The sequence below is a fragment of the Bubalus bubalis genome, chromosome 24, assembly GCF_019923935.1.
Source record: "Bubalus bubalis isolate 160015118507 breed Murrah chromosome 24, NDDB_SH_1, whole genome shotgun sequence".
NCBI classification, from domain to species: Eukaryota; Metazoa; Chordata; class Mammalia; order Artiodactyla; family Bovidae; genus Bubalus; species Bubalus bubalis.
The window spans coordinates 558,617-577,941 of record NC_059180.1 but is presented as its reverse complement, the minus strand read 5'-3'; the positions used below and the strand labels follow the sequence as shown (position 1 = coordinate 577,941).

Below are 19,325 nucleotides of genomic sequence, written 5' to 3'. Positions count from 1 at the left end.
CTAGAAGGCTGGTGGTCTGTGTGGGGCGTGGGTGGGCGGCATCCCGGCTTGCTGAGTCTTCTCCAGCTTCTTGGGGCCTGCCCTGCTTCCTTCCAGACCTGCGTCTGCGCGGGGGAGGCTGGTGTCCGGCTGGGGGCGCCCCCGAGTCCTGCGGACATCTTTGTGGGCGCTAGCTACCCCCCACCCCTCCCGTGGGCTCTTGTCTCTGGGTTTTGTCTGACAGTCCTGAGCACGAACCTTTGCTGTCCGCTTGTCCCAGTGGTTCTGCGTCCCCTCTGCTTGCCTATAGGGGGGCGCCCCCTCTCCTGCGAGTGCTTTGTCACCATGCTGCCCTTTGGCCTCCGCCAGCTCAGATTCTACTGCCCTCGCCGGCTGTGTGTTCTGACGGGCCTCAGCAATCGGGGGTGTAACCTTGAGCCCAGCGCCTGTCCCACCAGCCTGCTGGCGTGGGGGAGCACCCGGCGGCCTAGCCCTTTGCTCTTGGCTGGCCCCTTGCCCCTTTTGTGCCCGCCGGCAGAACTGGCTTCTTAGGGCCTTGCTGCCTGCGGGTGTGTCCACTGCGGGCCCCTGTGGCGGCTGAGGGCCCGGGTGAGGCACGTGTCCCCGTCCAACTGCACGGCGGCAGAGCGGGGGGCGGGGACGGGGTGGGGGGCGGTCGGGGGGTCGTGTCACGGCCCTGCACTCCCCGGGCGGGCCGGGCCCTGGGGCTGCGGAGGCGGCAGGGCGGGCCGTGCGGTCCCCTCCTGGGTGGGATAACGCCCGCGGTTGCCTTCCTGGCCTTCCTGACGGGCTCTGCTCCTCTGCCCAGCGAGCGGTGCGCTGCGTTACGTGAGGCGACTGGGGGTCAGAGACTGTGCGCGGAGCCGGCTGCCTCCTGAGAGCCTCACCGCGTCTGTGGGTTCAGTGCCCCTGGGCTGTGCATGTGCATGCCGTGCAGCGCCCGGAGGCCGGGCGCGCCTCCACGGCCCGCCCTGGGGGCCTGTCTTATAAAGGCAGGATTTGCTGTGGTCTCTGAGGCCCTGAGGATCCTGGGCCAGGGCGTCCGCTCAACTCGGCTTCTGAAGGAAACCCCTGGACGAGACGCGTGAGTGGCGAGGCCTCCTCGGGAGTCGGCGCCGCGCGCTGGCAGCCGCCGCCTTGCGCGCAGGTGGAGGGCCGCGGCGGCCACCGGAGGGCGCCGCGCGAACTCGCCCGCTCCGCGCCCGCGGTCACTGAGCCGCCCGTTAGCCCGCTTGGAATCCGAATCCCATCGGCTTCCTGCCTCGTGGCTCTCGGGGCGGCGGGTGCCGGCGGTTTGGCAGTGCGCCCCCGCCCCCGCCCCCCCATGGAACAGCTGGGAAACCTACACGTGGAAAGGAAGTGCCCAGTTCTGTGTCCCACACGAACAGTGTTGACGGAATGCACGGCTGTGTGAGCAGCCCCCCGCCTCCCGGAGCCCTGGCCCCCGCGGGTGTGTGGGACCCACCCACCACTAGCCCCGTGGACACACCTTGGGCCCTCGGACAGCTCGGGGTTTATCCGCGTAGGACTTAAGAGCCGCGTGGTGCAGGGTCAGCCCTGACCAGTACAGAGGAGCCACGGTGTAACCAAAAAGGCTGGAGTTTTTTTAACTCATGAGGGGAAAGACTTGTTTTGTTATACCTCTGTGTGCTGTTTAGCTGACATGTCACACACCCCAAGAAACACACACATTAGAATCCAGAAATTGGCTAATAGGTATCAAGTAATTTAATCTTCAAACGTGTGGGTTTTCTTCCCCAGTTTCTAAGACACACCAGTAAATTCAAACCATCTGGGCAGATGTAACGGGTTAGAAATGAGAAGGCCCCCACATTTCCCGACTGATTTTTAACTTCAAGAACTTGATGTGTAATTTAGCACCTTAATGACTTATTCCTGGTTTGTCCTTTGTCGGGTCCTTTTTATAAAGAAACAAATGTTTGAGTTTTTTAATTAAAAAATTATTAAAGTCTTGGCTGCGCTGGGCCTTTGCTGCCGCACACAGGTTTTTCCCTAGTGTTGGTGAGCAGGGCCACTCCCCGGTTGCGGTGCATGGGCCCCTCACCGTGGGGCCTTCCCTTGTCGCCAAGCACGGGCTGCAGGCGCACAGGCTCCAGTAGGCGCAGCACGAGGGCTCAGGAATTCCGGCTTGCCGGTTGCAGAGCAGGCGCTCAGTAGTTGTGGCCACGGACTCAGGGGCTCCGCAGCACGTGGGATCGTCCCGGACCAGGGATCGAACCCATGTCTCCTGCATTGCCAGGAGGATTCCTACCCACTGTGCTACCAGGGAAGTCCTGACTTCTTGGTAACATTTGCCACAATTAGTAAAAGACCCAGTTTCTTACAATAAGTTTTATAACCTTCATGAAATAAACCCAAGGTTAAATTCACCTTTGGGGATCCTGAGTAATGAAGCATGGCAAGGTAGGTGAGTTTGTCTATTGACAAAAATAATATCATTAAAACCACATTCAGGGACTTCCTGGTGGTCCAGTGGTTAAGACTCTGTGTTTCCAATGCAGGGGCTGTGGGTTTAATCCCTGGTCGGGCACTAAGATCCCACATGCCACACAGTCAAAATATATACATACTAACAGAGTTTTTTTTTTTTTTTTAAAAAGGACAGAGTGCAGGGTCTACCTTGATATTTTCCAAGTAGCTCCTCATTTTCTTCTAAATGCCTCAAGTCTGTGTACCCATACAACCCCGAACCTGCCTGATCTCATTGAAATGGTTCAAAATTCATTCAATTTTTTTAGCAACTGTGGCAGGAGTACTAGGAATCAAACATACTGGGGCAGCAAGAAGTGACCGGAGTGCAGCACGAGATCGCCAAGCCAACGTCCATGGAAAGTAGCTATGGTGCTAGTGGCTGAGGCGAAGGTGGGCTTGCTTCTTGGTCAGGGGCAGAGGGGGTTCAGGACGCAGCAGCAGCAGTGGCGGGGCCTGCACCTGAGACCCCCGGCTCATCCTCTGCCATCAGTAGAGGTGGACGCGGGACAGAAACCTGTGGCTGCTACCGTATGACACCCTCCCCCCAGAGGTCCCCAGAGACCAGCCAGCTTTCAACCAAAGCCACTGAGAAACCGAAATAAAAAGTGATTTTAGGCCCCCTGCACTGTGTGGGGGAAACCAGCTGGGCTGAGGGGTGGGGCCGTGGACAGGGATCTGGGCCCTGGGGGCTCCCCTTCTCCAAGGAGCCCCTGGTGCGGGAGGAAGAGCCGCTTCTCTCTACTGGCTCCGGGACCCTGAGGAGGGCACCCATCACCCCTCGGCACGGCTGCTGCTGTCTTGGGATCTCTGTCGGGGGACATGCTGGGGGAGCGGGGGGCATCCGCCTGAGGCCCTGGGAATTTGAGGAGAGCTCCCACCAGGCCCTGGGGCCCTGGAGCGGCTGGCGGGCATCTGTGCTCGTCACTGCCAGGAGCACCCAGAGACCACCGATTCCTGCTGCTCCATCCCCCAAGGCTTACTGCAGCCCCAGAGTCCAGCGTGTCTGTAGTTCTGTACAGGCCATCAGCCTGGAGGGAAGTCAGTCTGCAGGTAGAAAAGCACGCACCTGACTCTCGGCTCGACTTCCCAAGAGACTGGGGCCACGTGGGGCCGTTCCCCCAACAGACATCGCCGAGAAGAGCAGCCTGGCCCTGGGGCAGCTGGCGGTCAGTGAGCACACCGTGAGTGTTTACGGCAGCAGCCGGGCGGGGGCGGTGCCCAGCATCGCGTATGTCTTTCGTCTGAAAGGCGTCCTACAGGGACTGCAGCCTTCAGAAACAGACCTTTGCTTTTAGGGCGTTTTCGGGTTCAGAACAGGGTTGGGGTGAGGGGCTGTGATTTCTTCGTGAAGACGTGGGGAGTGGAAAGGGAGGCGCCCCCGCGTCCCTAACAGCTGACACTGACAGAAGGCAGGGTGCGGGAGAGGGCGAAGGGTGGTGGGTGGGCTCTGCAGCCCCGTGAGCCCGCCTGCCCAGATCCGTGTTTCCTGTGGGCAGGCCCGTCGGCTTTGGGGTTAGAAATCCTAAGAGCATTTTCCTCCCTTCGCCTTATTGACACTCAACTTTTGTGCACACTTTTGGGAGTCATTCAGGACAGACCCTCACTGGACCAGCGCCAGCGGGGGCACACCTGGCGGCCGCAGACGCCCCATCCAGCCCCTCCTGCCACGCCTGCATGTCCCCGGAAGCTTGCAGTTCTGTTGTGCCCCGCGGCCGCGAGGCTCGCCACCTGAGTGGGTTTGCGTTTCCTTCATTTTAATACCTTCTGACTTTCCTATCAAACGTCTCCTCATAAACAAAACAAAAGGGGGGAGGGCTAGTATTTTAACAGTACAAAGTTATAAATACTGGCGTTAGGTTTTCATTACTTCGTTTGAGGCCGAGGGTAAGCAGGCTGTTGCGGGCTTGGACCTGAAAGGTGGGTGCAGGAGGCAGGCACACCCGAGGGCAGCCAGGCACCGAGGACACGGCTCATCCTCACACCGGGCCCCTGGGGAACTCCAAGGGGCTGCGCCCGTTTCTGCCTCGTCTCCAGGGGCGAGGGAGCAGGGGCTGGAGTCAGCATCGTGGCCTGGATGCCTGACCTGGGAGGAGGGAGCGAGCCTCGGGCACCAGACTGGTCACTGTGCGTTGTGCTTCCGGCCAGTGCGGCCCGCCCCACCCTGGTGGTGCCCGTGGAGCAGCATCTATGCCGTCACCGGCTGCGCCCCTGCTTGGTCTGGGGAACAGTTCTGGTGCCCACGGCGCAGCTTATTCATCAGCCGCCGCAGCTTGCCGGGGAAGTTTCTATCGATGTGGCGGTACAGAAGCGGCACCACAGCGCTGCTGGCGAAGGCCAGGAACCTGGACAGGTCCTTAGCGAGGAGCAGCGTCCCCACGTGGTGCCCGTCCAGTGGCTTCCCCCGCGCCGCCAGGACCGTGCGCCCCAGGAGCATCAGGTAATGGGGCGTCCAGAGCCCGAACTGCGCGCACACGGTGGCCACCAGCAGCCTGTGCGCCGAGGGGTCCGGGCGGCCCGCGTCCCGGTCGAGCGGCGTGTCCTCCTTGCGGACCCGCACCAGGAGCGCAAGCGCGTAGAGCGCGGCCAGGCCAGGTACCAGGTAGCCGACGAGCAGCATGATGGCGTCGGCCGCCGCCGCGTCCCGCATTCGGGAGCACTCCACCAGCCGCGCGGCCACGTGGCTGCAGATGTGGAAGAGCAGGGAGGAGAAGCCGGCGAGCAGGGCGCCGCCCCAGACGAAGCCGCACACGTGCCGGGTGTTGTAGACGCTGGACATGTAGGTGCGCGGCAGCGCGCGCTCGATGTAGCAGTCCAGGCCCAGCAGGGCCGTGGAGTACAGCGTCACTAGCGCCGCCACGTTGAACAGCACCAGCAGCGAGACGTGCACCTCGCTGCCCAGGTCCCAGGCGGCCCCGCCGGCTGCGCCAGGGCCCAGCAGGTGCGCGGGCGCCAGGGCGCAGAGCAGCAGCCCGGCCGCCGCCATGTTGGCAAAGTAGACGTCGGGCATGGTCATGCTGCCCGGGTCGTGCAGGTTGGCCAGCAGCAGAAGCGCGTTGTAGCCCAGGCCGAGGGGGACACCGCCCAACAGGTAGAGCAGCGACAGCGCGGACAGCGCTCTCTGGACGTGCAGGCAGGGCAGCGGGTCCTCGCCGTCCGTGCCGTTGAGCGGGCAGCTCCACATGGCGGGCTGTGGGAAGAGCAGCGCGTGAGTCCTTGGCGACCACAGCCCGGCCCCCGGCCCCCGAGGCCGGCCGGAAACGGGGCTGTGCGTGTTTTCTGCGACCGAAGGCGTCATCGCTAGAAGCTGTGAGGGCTTTAAAAGCCTCGCTGGCCTCCTTGACCCTGTTTGCAGGGAAACCCACAACCCTGGAACCGTAAGGCGCCTGCTGCCACCTTGTGGTGCCTGGGCCACGTGAGAAAGGCCTGTAGGAGAACTGGGGCACTGGGGGTGGACCTCAGGCCTGGCCCCGCGGCCCCCCTCGCGGGAACCTCAGCTTTCCTGAGGCTGCGGCAGCCCTGCTGGGCGCATCCTTCCTTACCTGCACTGACTGCGGAATCCTATGACACCGCCCTCCACCCCACTGCCGTCTGTGCCCAGCAACCCGCCTCCCTCGCGCCGCCTGGGCAGCGCTGGTGTGCCGTGCCAGGGCACTGGGACCCATGTCGTGAAGACCAGCTGCCACTGGAGCCCTGGGGAGGGGCCGGAGGTGGTGTGCACGTGCGCCTGGCGTCCTTCCGGTCCTCTACCTCCCAGTCTGGCAGGGTCGGGGCAGGCGGGCGCTAAGGTCTGGGTGGGCCTTGGCGGGTGGAGGCGTCTTGGTGGTGAGGGAAGGACAGACTTTCTTGAGAAACGCGAGTCCCGCGGGGGGAGGGGGGAACGACTCTCCACACCATGTGTCCTGAGCTCATTGGGCCTCCTGCTCTCAGAGCGAGGCCAGCAACCCTCTGGGGCAGACCCTGGCCTCCCAGGTCCAGGGGCGAGGGAGGCCCCGCCTGCCCTTAAGTGGCCAGGCCCCAACCCCGCGGGAGCGAGCCTAGCGTGGGGGGCACAGGGGGAATGACATGTGACCTCCCCAGGTGATTGTTTGCCAGCCAACGCGACGGAGCAGGCGCCCGCCTTCAAGGTGTGTGCCTGCGACTCCCCCCACCCCCCTCCACCCCCGCCAGACACGGAGGGGTCAGGCAGGAGCCTCGGGGGTGTCTGTATCTTAACGAGCTGCTGAGGCAGCAGCCGAAGGCCGGGGGCGGGACTGCTGAGCGCCGGCTGCCTGCCGGCTTCATCACCTCCAGGGCAGGGCGTCTAGTCTCAGTCGCCGCAGGGACTCGGGTCCCTCTCCCAGACCTGGGGTCCAGGGTGCGGGAAGGAGCCCCAGGCAGGGCCGGGCCTGAGGGGTCCTCGGAGCCCTCGTCCATCCTCTTCTAGTCGATCCGCTTACCGTTTCCCTCCCGAAGGCCAGCGGGCTCCTGCACGCTGAGCGGAGGCCTGGGCAGTGTTGGGCCGGGACGCTGGTCCACAGAGCATCCTGTCGGTACCTGACCAGCCCGAGACCCAGCCCCCGCGGCCGCCTCGCCCGGCTCCGGCCCCGGGCCTCAGTCCCTCCGCTTCTGCCGCGCTGGCCCCGCTCTCTCCGGTCTTGTTTGCCGGCGCGGCGTGCTCCTCCGCGAGGCGTGCTCCTCCGCGAGGCGTGCTCCTCCGCGAGGCGTGCTCCTCCGCGAGGCGTGCTCCTCCGCGAGGCGTGCTCCTCCGCGAGGCGTGCTCCTCCGCGAGGCGTGCTCCTCCGCGAGGCGTGCTCCTCCGCGAGGCGTGCTCCTCCGCGAGGCGTGGGTGCGCACGCGCACACCCCTGTGGGGGCGCTGTGCGTGTCCGCCGCCTGGTTCTCGCGGTGCCCGTCCTCTGCAGGCAGCAGCTGCGCCTCCTGTTTACAGCCAGTTTGGAGCCTTGAGGGTTGTGTCGGGAAGGGCCGGCACACAGGAAGGGCACCCTGCCCACGGGCTCCCCGGAGGCCCGACTGGGGGGTCTCCTGGTGCGTCTGCCCCTCCTGGGGGTCTCCATCCACTGGAGGGCAGGTTCTGCCAGGGTAGGCTGAGGACGGAAGGGTGGCCCTCTGCGATGTCGGGTGGGCAGTGGAAAGGGCCCCATGGGCTCCTGGGCCGAGGGAAGCGGGGGACGTGCTGGCAGGGGCCCTGCCCCGCTGGAGACCCGCGCGGTCCTTGGGAGGCGGTCACGCGGAGCAAATCAGCTCAGAACTTTTTTCAAGAGCTCAGGTGCTTAAGTGGCCAGCTTGGTTGACCCGAGAGGGGCTGTGCGTGTCAGCGGTCAGCGCTGAGTTTAGATCAAAAACCCACCCGAGCTGCTGTGTCCTGGCAGCTCATACACACAGAACTTGGAAACCCTGCCCACAAACTAGACAGCTCTGTGCGTGTCCTGTCGGCCTCCGCAGTGAGGACACGTCTGAGTTCAGATGCAGCTCACGCGCTAAAGGTGGCGGTTTCCTTGCTTTCAGCCTGTCTTAGCTTTTTGTCCCCGTGTTCTTCCCAGAGGCCCCTCGCCTCTAGGTGTCACGCCTGGGGGTGCGGGTGAGAAGGGCAGGAGGCAGACTGCCGATGTGGAGGGGACGAGGCACTGAGATGCTTGCTGGAGCGGGTGGTGCCCATGGGCTCTTGGGAACCCGGAGCAGCACCTGCGCCCAGCACCCCCAGACTTGCCATCAGCAGCGGTCACTTTGGGACTGTCTGCCCATCCCGGCTGCGGGGCAGCTGGTCAAAGCGCGAGGCCTCTCGCTGGCGTCCCTCCATGTCCGGGTGCCTGTGCTGCCCTGTGGGTCCCCACCCCCGCTTCCCTTTGTGCTCTGGCTCTGCGGTGCAGGAGTCTGGGAACAGGCTCCCCTCCTCCTAGGCCCCGTGAGGAGGGGGCCTGAGAACAATGGTGGCCCCACCCTCCACACTGGCTCAGGCTGGGCTGGGCTGGGCTGTCTTTCCAGTTACCAGCTCTGTTCACTTCCTTCCTGAGAAAGGGGAAGTTGGATGGTGGCCAGAGACCAGGATTCCAGGCAGGGCCCTCTGTGGTCCTGGCCCTCCCAGGGGCGGGAGGCAAGGCCAGGTGGGCCCTCAGTGGCTGGGCCCTGCCCCCTGGCGCCACGGGCCCTCACTGTCCCTGCGTAGCAGGGCTGATGACACCGTCTGTGGCTGCCCGTCACCCGCTGCAGCTCTGACTGGTGTCGTCAGGACGGCCCCAGGGGCAGGAGGGGCCAGGAGCCCAGCGGCCTTGTCCATTCTGGTCCTGTCACCCTGCCCTGGGGCCGTCCTGATGACACCAGTCAGAGCTGCCCACTGCCGTGCGCGGGCCTCCTGGCTCCCAGCCTGCCCTCTAATGCACCCCGCCTGCCCCTCCCACCAGCACCCTTGCCCACTGCCCACCCGCTGGACACATGCCTCTGCAGACCTGCCTGTAGGCGCCCCGGCTGGCGTGGCCGCCTTCCTGCCGTGCTTGGTGGGGCCTCCCGGACCTCTTGGCCCTCCTTCACGCCTCCCTACAGCAGCGCCCACCAGGTGCTGTCCAGGGCCCCATCATCCGACAGGGTGTCAGGGGGCCTTGACCTCCCGCCCACCCTCAGCCCTGCCTCTGCCCAGCCGGGTCCGCGCCTCCCCCCAGGCCTTCTGTCCCCCTCTGCCGGGCCCAGGGAACATACAGGTATGCGCATCTGGCTGAAGACATATCCCCTCACTCTCGGACCCTCACCCGTGGGCACCCCTCTTCTGTGGCGGGCATGCCCAGCCAGGCCTGCAACCAGCCTTTGTCCACGGAGCAGGGGCGCGCCTGGCACGTGCAGGCCTGTGGCCGTGGTCTCGCAGCGATGCCAGCAGCAGGACTGCCCAGCCCTGACGTCGAGTGGCCCGGGGTGGGAGGGCTGGTGGGCTCCAGCATCCTGGCTTGCTCCTTGGTTGTCGAGGTAGTCCGGCGGTCACCACATCTGGTCTCTCCCAAGGGGATTAACTTGACCTGAAGGTGATTTGCAACCCCCACTCTTTGAGAGTTCTGTCTGTTCTCTCTGATCACACTCCTGGGGCAGTGGCCCTGCCTGGCCCCGGGTGACTGCCACGCGGCCAACTTCCGGATGGTCTTGTTCCAGGGAGTGGAGATGTCTTCACAGCCTTGCGCCAGGGTGGTTCCCGCCTAGGGCCAGCAGTGGACTGAAGAGGGGAGTGCGGCCAGCCTGGCAGAGCAGAGGGTGCCCCACCCGGGGAGGGCACCTGACTCCCAGGTGGACCCTGACGTGAGTGCAGGCTAGTGGCACTGCCGTGGCATCGGGGAGGGGGCCCCCTGCTCCACTATGGACCTAACCAGGAGCTCCCGGGACGCGATGTGTCCTCCTTGGTGCCTGCATGGGTGCCGGCCACACTGACCCAAGCCGGCACGCTGGGCAGACGGCCTTGCAGCACACGGCCTGGAGAGCGGCTGGCGGGCGGCCGGGCCACAGGGCAGATGAGCCTACGGGCCAGCCTCTGCTCCGTGCCCAGGACTCTGAGCTGGGTGCTAGGGTGGCAGTGAGGCAGCCCCCGCCCCCTCCACCCCCCGCGCGTTGGTGATGGGGATGGGGGACACGGTGGGGGCTGATGGCAGGCCAGGGGGAGGGGGTGGCATGCAGGCTGGGTGCCCGTGGGGGGACACTGGGCCACGGGGTGCATGTCTAAGCCCCGCTGCACTGAGGGCCGCCTGCTCTTACGCTCTTGTCCTCTGGGGAAGCAGCTTGATCGTGCCCCCTGGCCCAACTCACACCTCCCCTTGGGAGGGGCGCACGCTGCCTGGTGAGGGCTCCCATCCGTGGGCCACGGACTGAGGACCAGCCTCCCCGGGCGCCCTGCCCGCAGCTGCCTGGCTTGGGTCCCCGGTCAGGCTGTCAGGAGGATGGAGTGAGGGGGTGAGCGTCCCTCCCTGGTGCTGGGCATGGAACGGCGGGTCCTCGCCTCCCACACATTTGCGCTGCTGTGCTGCCTCCCTCAGACTCTGCCAGCTGCCGCGTGGGGAGAGGAGACGGGGGAGGGAGTGCAGAGTGTGTGAGCGGGCCCAGGCCAAGGGCAGATTCTCACGGGGGTGGAGGGCGGGGGGTCCTGCCACAGCTCAGCGGCCCCGGGCCCTCAGGGCTGCTGTAGGAACAGACAGCGAGTCTCTGGAGCTGCGCTTGCTGAGCTGGGCTCCCAGCCCCTTGGGGTCCGGGCGGGTCCTCCCCAATGGCGCCCTGCTTACAGGCGCCCTGTCTTTCATTCCTTGCCAGCAAGGACCGCACGCATGGGTTAGCTACTGGAAGTATTTTGAGGCCAGATGTCAGCATCTTTTCTCCTTGGGCCTTTTTAAAAAAAAAAAAAAAAAGCCTAGAACTGCATAAACTAACCCTTCAAAAGTGAATGTCCACAGGCAATGAAAAGCCTTGCCCAAACGCAGGGCTACAGCCCTGTGATCTCCATGGAAAGAGGGGGACCAGGAGCTCAGCAGAGCAACGGCGGGCGGGGGCCATGATGGGCAGGGGCTCCCCAGTGGCCCTGTGTGCACACAGCCTGCCCAACTGAAGCACCAGCTAACTCCCCTCCAAGGTCGCTGACCTCATCCCACTGCACCCTGTCTGTTCCCGCCTGCCCAGAGCACCCCAAAGAGGGAGCTCTGTGACCGGTGTCCCGCAGCCTGTGAGATGGCCTCCAAGGCCTTTCCCCAAGGCAAACATGAGGACCCACCGGGCAGAAGGGCCGGCAGAGCCCAGACTGGGAGGTGGGCGCAGGGCCCTGAGGCCAGGGCAGTGTGTCCTGGTGGGCACCGGCCCAGCCTGCCCGCCTGATGTCCTGGAGACCCACTGTGTACTTTGCCTGGACTTCAACTGAGTGCTCCGGAGCCATCATAACGCTTTGAAAATGACTCCTGAGTGTTTATTTCCTTTTGCAATAATGGGCAGAGGCTCTAGCTACAATTAACATCCAGCTGGAGGAGCCAGACACTCCGGAAAAGCTGTTGTTTTCATCGGTTTTCAACGTAGAGTGCTTACACATACTGATTGGTATCACAGACGCTGCGCCTTCCTGGGCTGCGATAAGCAACGGTTCATTATACACTTGGGGTGTCTTGGTTTTCGTAGCCTGTTGCTTTTTAAGGTTCTGAATTAGAGAGCAATGAGCGTGAAGCAGGTGGCGTCTCCGGTTCTTCCGGGAAGAGAACGGGCTCACCCGCCGGTGGGGAAGGGCTGCGGGCAGGGGAGCAGCCGGCTGGGTCCTGGCCTGCCCCTGGCCCCAGGCTCTCCCTGGAAGGATTCGGGACCGTGTTCTCCTCTGCTTGTGGAGCACTAGTTCCTTGGCTTTTTTCTCTTATTGTCCCCTGACTAATATTTTGAGGTTACCGCTCCTTCCAGTACTCGCGATCAGGGGAAAACAGACTAAGAACAGACCCGTCTCCGCTGGCACCCAGTCGGGCCCCTGCCCAGCCTGAAACTGGTGTGCTCTTACCTGGGGGAGCATTGGGAGCAGAGCCGCAGATCTTATCGCTGCCTGTGGTTCTTTCCAAGGGAGGAACCAGCAGTTATTTTTGCTCCTTACACTTGGTCTAATAGTAACAGTTGCTTCCTTGGCTCTAATTAAACCTGGGAAACTCCTGTGTGCTCTCTGCCCTCCCACCACGTGTGTGGGAGGAAGGAGACCCCTGTGGGACTGCACAGGACACCCGGCCCTTTGCACCCTGTGCTGCTGCTTACTCATAGGGGGTTCTGTCCACAGGTCCCTGGGGGGTGGAGGAGGGACCTGAACTCTGCCCCTTGACAGCACTGTATTTTTAGCATCTCAAATTAGACTGAAATTCACTTTTTACGCCTTACACTGAGGCCCCCTGTTCTGCAGCACCTGTGAGACCCCACGGACACCTGCTGCCGCCCAAGCGCCAGAGAGGCTGCAGCCTGGAGAGAGCTGAGGAGGCGGCAGCCCCACCCCCAGGACTCGGCCTGGTGGGCGGCAAGTTGTTTGCTGAGGTTCCCAGATGACATCCCAGGGCCTGGAGGGTGTGGCTGCCGCCTCCCCAAGGAGCGCCTTCCTCTCAGGCCCTGGAAAGTGGCTGGCCCCTCGTCCCACCTGGAGTCACACATGCGTATTTGCTGGCAGGGACCTTGGAGGTTTGTCCCTCTTTCACTATATAATAGGTTTAAGCATTATAATAGGTTTAGGGCTAGTGATGCTAAAGCTGAAACTCCAGTCCTTTGGCCACCTCATGCGAAGAGTTGACTCACTGGAAAAGACTGATGCCGGGAGGGATTGGGGGCAGGAGGAGAAGGGGACGACAGAGGATGAGATGGCTGGATGGCATCACAGACTTGATGGATGTGAGTTTGCGTGAACTCTGGGAGTTGGTGATGGACTGAGCGACTGAACTGACTGAGGGCTCTCCTGACGGCTCAGCAGTAAAGAACCTGCCTGTCAAGGCAGGAGATGCAGGTTTGATCCCTGGGTTGAGAATGTCTCCTGGAGAAGGAAATGGATACCCACTCCAGGATTCTTGCCTGGGAAATCCCATGGACAGAGGGAGCCTGGCAGGTTGTAGCCAGGGGGTTGCGAAGAGTGGGATACGACTTGGCGACTAAACAGTGATAAGCCGTTCTACGTCCTAGCCTAAAACCCCACCACTCATGCCCAATGGACATACGTGCCTTCTCCCGTCACCCACCTGCCAGGGCTTCTGAGTTCCACGGGCCCCGAGTCAATGCAATGCTAATGCTGGGCTCGCCTCTCCTCTGGGTGTTTCTGTGACCCCCACGGCGGCAGGACAGCAGTGGGCAAGGGCAGGGCCTGGCCCCAGCTTCCTGTCCATGACTCGGCACAGTATGCGTGCATCAGATGGGAGCTCTGATTTTTAAAAGCCTGTTATCTCTAGAGGCTTTCTTCATTTAGCAAGATACCAGAGGTTCCAGTTTGGAGCGCCAGACCCGGCAGGCCAGGGAGCATGTGGCTGTCCCCAGGGCATAGTTATTGCTAGGGCCTCTGTCTCCTCTCAGTGGCGACTGGTGCCCCAGTGAAGACCCAGCTGAAACGGCAAGAGTGTCTGGTCCCCATTATGTGTGAGCAGCCCAGAAGCGTGGTCAGTTATCGTGTCCACACTCTGGCTTCTGCAGAGGCCTGGCCAGCAGGCTGCTGGCCGCTTGGGGACTCGAGGCCAGCCTCACTAGGTGCCGCAGACACAGTGGGGAGGAGGGGGCCGCTGCTCTGCCAAGATGTGGGGCTGGTTGTTGGCAGGTGGCCTGGGGCTGCCAAGCGAGTGTGCATCCAGCAATGAGGGGACAGCCTGTCAGGTCCCGACTCACCCTCTGTCCCCCCAAACCTTGGTTAGATGGCCGGGACCAGTGCCCCACTGAGAACCCAGCCACCGTGCTCCTGTCCTTAGCTTGGTGTTAGGTTTCTTGTCTCAGGTCAATGGGTGCTCTGAGGCTGGGGCACTGCCTTCTCAAGTTTTGAAGGAGCCTCCAGGCGCAGGGTTTTTTATCAAGTGTCCTAGGACACTTGATATCTCCATTTAAATGCTGTTCCAGAAATTCCCAAGATTTTGTAATCATAAAAGGGACGAAAGTTACAGCCACCGAGACCCAGAAGCAGGCGGTCAGCCCCCCGCAGAACATGTGAGGAACCTGTGGTGCTGCCGAACCGCCTACGCGGCTAGCGGCTCTCAGCGGCCCGGACAGGTGAATGACCGCAGGGCAGCGGCCCGGCCGGCCGGGCGCCGCGCGGCTGGAGGGCAGCCACGGGAGGGGACAGCGCCCGGGCGGGGCCGAGGGGACTCGGGAGTCGGAGCGGAGAACCAGCCCCCGGCCGCCGCGTCCCCGCGCCGCTCCCCGCGCGGGCCGAGCCCCCGAGTGTGCCCACCGCCCCCACCCCGAGTTCGGCGCCCACTCACCGGCTCGCTGGGCCGCGGGCCGCGCAGTCGCCGCGGGAGCGGGCAGCTCCGGGCTCCGGAGGCGGCGGGGCTCACGGCGCGCACGCCGCGCGGGCCTGTGTACACACGTGACCGCGCCGCGCCCGCCCCGCCCCCGAGCCCGCCCCGGGCCCCGTTCTCGCCCCGGCTCCGCTCTGGCCCCGCCCCGCCCACCCCGGGCTCCACCCTGGCCCCGCCCCCGAACCCGCCCACCCCGGGCTCTGCTCTGGCTCGGCTCTGGCTCTGAACCCGCCCTGCCCCGGGCCCCGCCCGGAGTCCCCCCACCCCGACAGCCTCCCGGGCCGCCGAAGGTCCGGTGAGCGCTCGGCTGAGGTCCGCGGGCGGGCCGGCTCGCTGAGTCAGACGCGCTCTAATCTGCAGGGGACAGACACCCCGCCCTCGAAGGTTGTAATCGGGGCCTGCCAGGCGCACCTGCTCCTCTGCCCCAAGTGTGTTTGCTGGCTCCACGCTCACCCCTCACTTCCTGGCTTGAGAAATTTCTTCATAAACAACGGGCCACAGGAAAACCATTTAAAGAGACAGTGCACTGTCTGCAGCCTAACTAATTCCGTAGCTGCTGCTGTAATTAGGTGTGGGAAAGCGACAGGAACAAGGTCGCTTCCTGCTATAAGGCTTGTGCTGTAACTGCTCCTAGCAACGCGTTCTGGCTCCGGCGGTAAGAACATTGGTTTCCGACAACCCAGGTGTGCGGGTTGCAGCGCCAACGCAGGTTCTCTGTGGGACCAGGGGTTGACGGAGCAGGGAAATGAGCATCGCGGCCGAGGCTGGCCCTGGGTCCTGCCTGCCGGGCTCAGGCCCCTCCTCAGATTACCCGGCTTCACAGGACAGCTTCCTGACCACGGATCAGAGAGGGAAGCTGGGGGTCAGCTAGGGGACCAGGTCGCCTCTCCCTCTGTCACGGCCGCTGTAGAACCCTGGGGCCCCCACCCTCCCCTTGGCCCTGTTGCCATTACAGTAACCTGCTTCTCACCCCAGCGCCGTCCTTGTGGCAGTGGGTTGCCAGCCTTGGGGGACCGGTGGCGCAGGTTTCTGTTCTGCGCCCTCAGAGCAGCCTTTCGAGGTGTATGAGCCACATTTCACCAAGTCTGAAACTCCATCAGTGCTGCGCATACCAGAACTTTATGGACCATGACAAGGAAACAGTCTGATGCTGTCCATTGTAAGAAGCATGTTGATCTTAGAGTTGTTAAAGTGAGGAGCCATGCCTTACTGTGATGGAAGACAGTGCCCTCCTCTTTTTAAATTGTACCGAGGCTCAGAACTTAGGCAGGGTGCCCAAGGTCACACAGCAGAGAGGAGCCAGAATTTGCAGCCAGGTGGTCTTTGCTTTCTTAGGCCTTTGGATCCTTCTAGCAATGCGATTAAGGAGTGTTGTTACCTCCTTTTCTGAAAAGCCTTGGAGCCCAGAATTCCAAGCCAGAGACCCTAGGATGCCAGGGGTGCTCTGCACCTGGCAGAACTGTGATCCTAACTGGGGAGAGCAGGCCCTCTAAGCCTTGGGTCGCCCCACTGCCTTATCTGCAGAGAAAAGACTTCCTTCCTCCACCACGCAGGCTCCTGGCCAGGGAGAATGGCAGAGTTTGTGCGTGTCAGAGATCTTCAGAGTGGACCCACCCTCCAACCAGGCTCAGATCAGCGTTCTGTAGCTGGGAATGTCAACGCGCTCCGTGGGGCTCAGCTCTGTGGCCTGCTGCCTGCTGCTCCCGGGGCTCAGGCCAACGCCTGGGCTGCTGCACCATCCTGGGGGCAGAGCTGCGGGAAGCTGGTCCTGCTCCCTGGGTTTCCAGCTACATATCTAGGGTTGACTTTTGAGAACCACATGGAGTCGGCCTCCCCACTGTTTCTGGTGATGCCCCAGAAGAGCCGTCCTGTGCTCCTAGACCCCAGGCCTCTGCCATTGTGGCCGCACAGGCCGCGCTTACAAGGCTGGTGCCCTGAGTGTGCGCCACACTGTGGATGAAGGGAGACTGCAGCCCGGCGCTCTGCTGTGGGATGGGAGGCGCAGCCGGCCCTCCCGCTTGTCCTGCAGCAGCAGTGACCGTGGGGGGCTGCACACCGGGGGCTCCGGGCTGCTGGTCAGGGGCTTGAGGGCCACCTGATGCCAGGGCCACCCTCTCTGTTGAGGCAGGAGGGTCTTCCTTTTGAAGATGCACCTTTTCAGAAATGGCACACCAATGGGGAAGTGTGATTCTCTGTGACATGTGAGTCAAGGGCAAGGAGTGTGTAAGTTCACCGGTGAGTTCTGAGTGTGGGTATGGAAAGGTCACGTGTTTTGACATCTCTGTGGCTCTGTTGCTGTAATGTCTTGTTGCTCAGGCCTGGGTCATTGTAGTCGACTTCGATGAGGAAGCCGGGGCGGGCGGGCCTGGAGGGACTGGGGGTAAACGTGAGTGAACGGCTGGGCCCGAGGAGTCTGTGTGGCCATCCTGGGTCATCCCCCTCTCGGTGCAGCTGCCTCACTACCCCTGGTCTGCATGACCTGCCGCCACCCCCCTACCCAAGTCCAGTCCCATTCGGCCTCTGTCGGCACCTCTCTGTCCTCCCTGGAAGCAGATCTCCCCATTCCTAACACGGGAAGCGCCGAGGGTGGGCCCACGCTGCGCCTCTCCCTCTGTCACGGCCGCTGTAGAACCCTGGGGCCCCCACCCTCCCCTTGGCCCTGTTGCCATTACAGTAACCTGCTTCTCACCCCAGCGCCGTCCTTGTGGCAGTGGGTCGCCAGCCGTGGGGAGGACCTGGGTGGGGAGACGAGCAGCTCTGACAGGTAAGTGCGCTGACCAGGCCCGGCCCCTGCGGGCCCCTGGCTGGCCCGAGGCAGGTGCTGAGCCGAGGCTCTGGGGGTGTCCAGGAGTCAGCAGCGGCTCCTGGCCCCGGCGCTCTGTCTGGCCTGAGGCTGATGGGCATCCTGCATGTTCAGCAGCACTGGCATGGCCTTTGTGGCTTCTTAGGTCTGGAAGACACGGCCCCTCCCAGGAGCCCCAGGACCACCTGGTGGCGGCCGGGTGGGGGGTGGGGGGCCTCTCTGGCTCTTAGGTGTTCCCGTCTGTGTGTCCAGAGGACCTTCCCCCAGTAGGTGGGCCCCCGCAAGGACCCGGCTGGAGAGAGCCTGGCTTCCCGTGGGAAAGGCAGTCCTCCCCATGCCAGGATCCTGACTGAGGCCTTAGGGGACAGCGGGTGGGGGTCTTCGTTTTTGCCCCCTAGGACCTGTCAAAATGAAGGTGGTCGGGGGAGGGGAGCTGGCAGACTCCCCTGCACAGGAAAACTTGGGCTCAGGACTGAGGCTGGCTGCCCACGCATTGGCCCCGCTCCTTTTGCCCGGGATGGACGGCCATCCGTCACTGAGCTGCGCGCTGGATTTCAGGACGCAAGGCAACGTACAAAGTCAGCTGTGTTTCTGTGCGTTAGCCATGAACGCTCGGGGTCTGACGGTCACCATGGCAGTGCGGCGCTGTCCCCACCGGCCCGGCCCTGTGCTGGTTTCCCTATCCTTGGGCCAGTGGTAACGTTGGGGTTTTCCAGGGAGCCCTCCTTGGTGCCTCTTCCTCCTCATTCTCTTTCCTAACCCCATGCAAGCAGCTCTGCCTGCCATCATCCAGGAGGCCAGAGGGCCACCAGCCTGGCTCTTGGGCCCAGGGGTAATGCCTCCTAGAGGGAGAGTGCCCCCTGGTGCTCTGGCAGGGTCTGAAGGGTGGGTGTGCATGCTTGGTGGGCAGCAGGGGGAGGTGACGGGGAAGGGTGCGGGCGCCTGTTGTGGCCCCTGGGAGCTTGGTAAGGATGGTGCCCCTAAGGTTGCCCCTAAGGCTTGGCAAGTGCCACTCTGGCAGGTTTAGAAATTTCCAAATGAATCTTTGTTAGTGGTAAACAAAAAAGCAGTGACAGCATGGTTTGATGGAGGGAGAGATACGAATCTGAATAGCGACCCAGAAGCTACCCCCTATCAGCAACTTGATTTTTAACAGAGGTGCAAGAGTAAGTTAAAGGAGGAAAAAGGAGCTTCAGTGGAGAGTCTTGACGACAAACGGTGCTGCGGTAATAGGACATGTGGAGGGAGAGAAAGAGGTTCAGGCTCCTTGGGTCCTCCGTGTTGGCCATCGTCCTGCCTGTAGACAGGCAGTTGTGTTTCTTCCTTTCCAGTCTGAGCGCCTTTGACTTTACTTCCTTGCTTTATTGCACAGGCTAGAACTTGTAGAGCTGTGTCGAATAGCGCCAGGAAGAATGGTCTCCTCACCCTGTTCCCAGCCTGCCGGGGGAGGGGGCCAGTCTGCGTGTTATTTGCCACGTCGAGGAAGCTCCCCTCTGTTACTGGTTTTCTGAGAATGCACCTCATGAGCGGGTTTCGCATTGTGCCATGTGCTTTCCCGTGTCAGTGGACACGGTCATGTGATCCATCTTCTTTAGCTTTATAGATTGATTTTTGGATATTAAACCAGCCTGCATTCTCTGGAATAAGCCCCACTTGGTAATCGTGTATAATTCTTTTTATATTTTGCCGAATACGGTTTTTGCATTTGTATTTATGAGATTTTCATCTATATTTTTCTTTCCCTTTTTTTTTTTTGGTACTATTTTTGTCTGATTTGGTATCAAGGGAACACTGGCCTCATAGAGCAAATTGGGAAGTGGTTTCTTTGCTTCCATTTTCTGGAAGAGATTGTGTAATTGGTGTTGACGCTTCTTTAAATGTCTCATAGAATTCCAGGGACCCATCTGGGCTTGGACACAGGTTTCTGGAGTCAGGCCTGCCATCACTTGTCACTTTAGTGATGGCCAGGGCTAGTGGGCGGCCGCACGGAAGCTTCCAGAAGTACTTTGCTTCCTCCTCTCGTAGACTCTGCTCCCCTTCCCCTACCCCACCGGGGGCTGGGGCTCCCCTCACACCCAC

At 62.4% G+C, this 19,325-nt stretch overlaps 2 protein-coding genes across 11 annotated transcripts in view; one reads left to right on the top strand and one right to left on the bottom strand.

Moving 5' to 3' along the window:
* Nucleotides 1-19,325, top strand: part of C24H7orf50 (chromosome 24 C7orf50 homolog) — a 69,706-nt gene that overhangs the window by 34,684 nt on the left and 15,697 nt on the right. The window contains exon 1 of one of the 9 annotated variants that reach the window (XM_044936104.2): nt 7,406-9,184. The exons of the other annotated variants lie outside the window; for them this stretch is intronic. Within the exon in view, the coding sequence (XP_044792039.1) occupies nt 8,417-9,184 (768 nt within the window). The 5' untranslated portion in view covers nt 7,406-8,416. Of the gene's footprint in view, nt 1-7,405; nt 9,185-19,325 lie in introns of those variants that run through there. 9 annotated transcript variants of the gene reach the window in all.
* On the bottom strand, nt 1,706-14,549 carry GPR146 (G protein-coupled receptor 146). Of its 2 annotated transcripts, none has more exons than XM_025275039.3 (2): nt 14,405-14,549; nt 1,706-5,680 (listed from the first exon to the last, which is right to left on the bottom strand). In XM_025275039.3, exon 2 carries the CDS (start codon nt 5,672-5,674, stop codon nt 4,679-4,681), a length of 996 nt encoding a protein of 331 aa, XP_025130824.1. In that variant the 5' UTR covers nt 5,675-5,680; nt 14,405-14,549; the 3' UTR covers nt 1,706-4,678. The 2 variants fall into 2 exon arrangements, with proteins under 2 accessions (XP_025130824.1, XP_006078778.1); XM_006078716.4 differs by lacking the exon at nt 14,405-14,549 and adding an exon at nt 6,930-7,181.

Coding starts and splice junctions, on each gene's coding strand:
- GPR146 (XM_025275039.3), bottom strand. CDS start 5,674: ATGTGGAGCTGCCCGCTCAACGGCACGGACGGCGAGGACCCGCTGCCC.